The sequence below is a fragment of the Dacryopinax primogenitus genome (assembly GCF_000292625.1).
Source record: "Dacryopinax primogenitus strain DJM-731 SS1 chromosome Unknown DACRYscaffold_33, whole genome shotgun sequence".
Classification (NCBI taxonomy): Eukaryota; Fungi; Basidiomycota; class Dacrymycetes; order Dacrymycetales; family Dacrymycetaceae; genus Dacryopinax; species Dacryopinax primogenitus.
Genome location: NW_024467230.1, coordinates 1 through 2,624, shown reverse-complemented (window position 1 = coordinate 2,624; position 2,624 = coordinate 1). Strand labels below are relative to the sequence as shown.

The following is a 2,624-nucleotide window of genomic DNA, read 5'->3' as shown; positions in this document are numbered from 1 at the left end:
CAGTACTCCCCATATCTGCTGCAGTGGTCCAGACAATTGCATCTGCCCCTGCCCCTCCTCCTAGCGTCTCTGATGCTCTCCTTCCATTGGTTGTTCATGCAACCAACATGCCATCCTCTGCCCCCACACAGGGTGAGAGCTCTGGTACCCCAGCAGCTGTTTCGGCTGCCCCAGGGCCTCCTGCTCCCCTTCCTGGGGATGGGGCCCACAACAAAATGCTGCCTCCAGCAGCTATCAACATCACACCCATCAGGGCAAGCATTACAGTTTTTCCAATGACCATTATGGTGATGTCTCTCCCTGAAGGTCCAAGGACAAGTACTCACATCCCCCTACTCCGGATTTCGCTCGCAGGTCAAGCGATGCACATTATGGCAACTTGTGCATGGAAGGTTGGGAGCCATACCCATGGCTTGCACTCCATCCAACACAGAACTTGGAATTGGCCATTTGTGGCTGCAAACAGCTTGCTGATGAGCTAGTCTATAATCAGGTCAAGTTATGAGATATGGAGCAGGAGCTTGATCACCTTTGGGGCAAGCGTGAGGAACACACAGATGAGATTCATAATCTCAAGTGTGATTTCAAATCATGCATTGCTTGTCTGGAGGACTCCCTCAAGACAAGCAACAAAAATCTCACTTGTTCTCTCAATGAGAACACTCACATGTCATCCAGGAAGGACAAAGCCCAGCAGTTCCTCTCAAACATGCACAATATGCTCCTCCGTGCTCAGAGAGATGCAGAGATCCAGGGTTCCCATCATCAGGATGAGAGCAATGCTCTCACTGATGAGATCAGTTGTCTAAAAGAAGACACCTCTCATTATCGCATTGAATGCAATGAACATTGTTCTGAGAATGATCAGCTGAAGGGCAAGCTGTCCGCTTTCAACAGCACCCCTCATCCTCCCCCTCCCCACCCCCCTCTCCCTTCTGCTGCTTGCAAGGCAGCTCCTCCTCCTGCCTCTCACAAGGCAGATGGCTTATATGACGTCCTGATGAACATCAGCCCTATTGAGGAGGCCCCAGCAGCCATACCAATGACCTCCGCTGTTGCAAAGGTCTCCACTGTCATGAGGGTTCCTCCTGTCACAAAGGCCTCTGCGGTCGCCCTTGGTAAACATCCTGCTGTGGACAAGCTCCCATCCGTGCACCTGCAGAAGATGCAGTCTCTTGTGACTGCTACATCCTCCTCCCACATCTCTGCCGTTGGCAAGACATACAGTGCAGTGGTTGCCAGCTCATCTGGCAAATCATCCAGTCAAAAGGATGAGACAGTGTATACCTTGCCACCACAATTTGCCCCTATGGGCATTGCCTTCACTGGCAGCAAATGCCTGCCACATGGCCTCCCTCCTTATGATAAGGAGAACCTGTGGGAGTACATCCTGACTCCCAGACACTTAGGTGCTATCCATGAGCACGATCCACCTTGCTGGGCAAGGTGCCTGGAGACAGCAGACACCTACTGGGCTGTCCAACCCCATTATGGGTCCCTGTTTGGACTACTCTGGTCCAAGTTTAACAAGATGCTTGGTCAAATTGGGACTGAAATAAACCCCCATGCTAATAAGGGGGCAGGTGTTTGCTGCTCATGGGATGGACACTTTTACATCCCCAACCTCTGTCTCTGGAAGTTTCTCAAGGATCATTGTCCCCACAATGATAACAAGTTGTTCATTTGCGGAGATGTGAGCACATTCTACAAGGTCTGCACAGACCTCTTCTCCTCTGAAGACTGCTTCAAGGACCTTGCCCATGCAGCAAAAATCCCTGAGCTCCCCATGCCCCATTGGAGCACATCTGCATGCTTCCAGCATGCCCTTCACATAGTCAATGGCCAGTGCACCTGGGACATCATCACTGTCACACATGAGTTTGCAGCCAGCAGGCTGCAAGGAGGGAAACTGGCCACATGGGTCAGCTACTTTGGCCATAGGGCCAGGAAGGTGCAGCATGTTGGTGGCTCCTTCTGCAAGCACATCCTCGACAAGGATGCAGCAAAGGCACTTCTGGCCTTTGATACCCAGAACAATTCACTCTGGATGCAGGTGTATCAGTCTGCAATTGTTCCACCTTCCCAGGTGGATCTTCCTCCATTGGGCTTGAAACCAGAAGGTTTCCTCTGGAGCAATGAATGCACCTCTGCTATTGCAGGGCCATTGCATGTTGACATCCCTTCTGAGAAGGATGTCTCTCTTGATTACAGTTCTGACAACTGTGATGGATACAACAAAGGTCTCTAAGTCATAACCTCCTCCTCTCTGAATGGGGGGGGGGTGTAAGGGATACATAGATATCCCTGTACTTACCATATACGGTAACACCGCCTTTAGGGCGATCGGATCATCCGATGGACTTACACGTAGCAGGTGGTTGTAGGCCACCCTTTTCTCTATCTCTCTTAGTACACTCACATTGTATTACTACTAGCTAGTAATACATTGATCTAGTGTACCTATTGGGAGCAAAAGGGCATCGTAAGCCCTTTCACTGACAAAACTTGGAGTACACAGTGGCTTCTATCTCCGAAACGATTGGCTCTTTGCGTGCATCCCGCTCCGAGACTGTATGTTCAACCCTGCTCCATAGACCTTGGCGTGCAACTCCCGATCCAAACGG

General features: G+C 50.8%; 1 protein-coding gene across 1 annotated transcript; it reads left to right on the top strand.

Moving 5' to 3' along the window:
- Positions 1 to 667: 667 nt before the first annotated feature.
- DACRYDRAFT_112677 (uncharacterized protein) lies at positions 668 to 2,248 on the top strand (the record flags this gene model as incomplete). Its single annotated transcript, XM_040769466.1, has 1 exon — positions 668 to 2,248. The coding sequence occupies one exon, from the start codon at positions 668 to 670 to the stop codon at positions 2,246 to 2,248; it is 1,581 nt and encodes a 526-aa protein (XP_040623429.1).
- Positions 2,249 to 2,624: the final 376 nt, after the last annotated feature.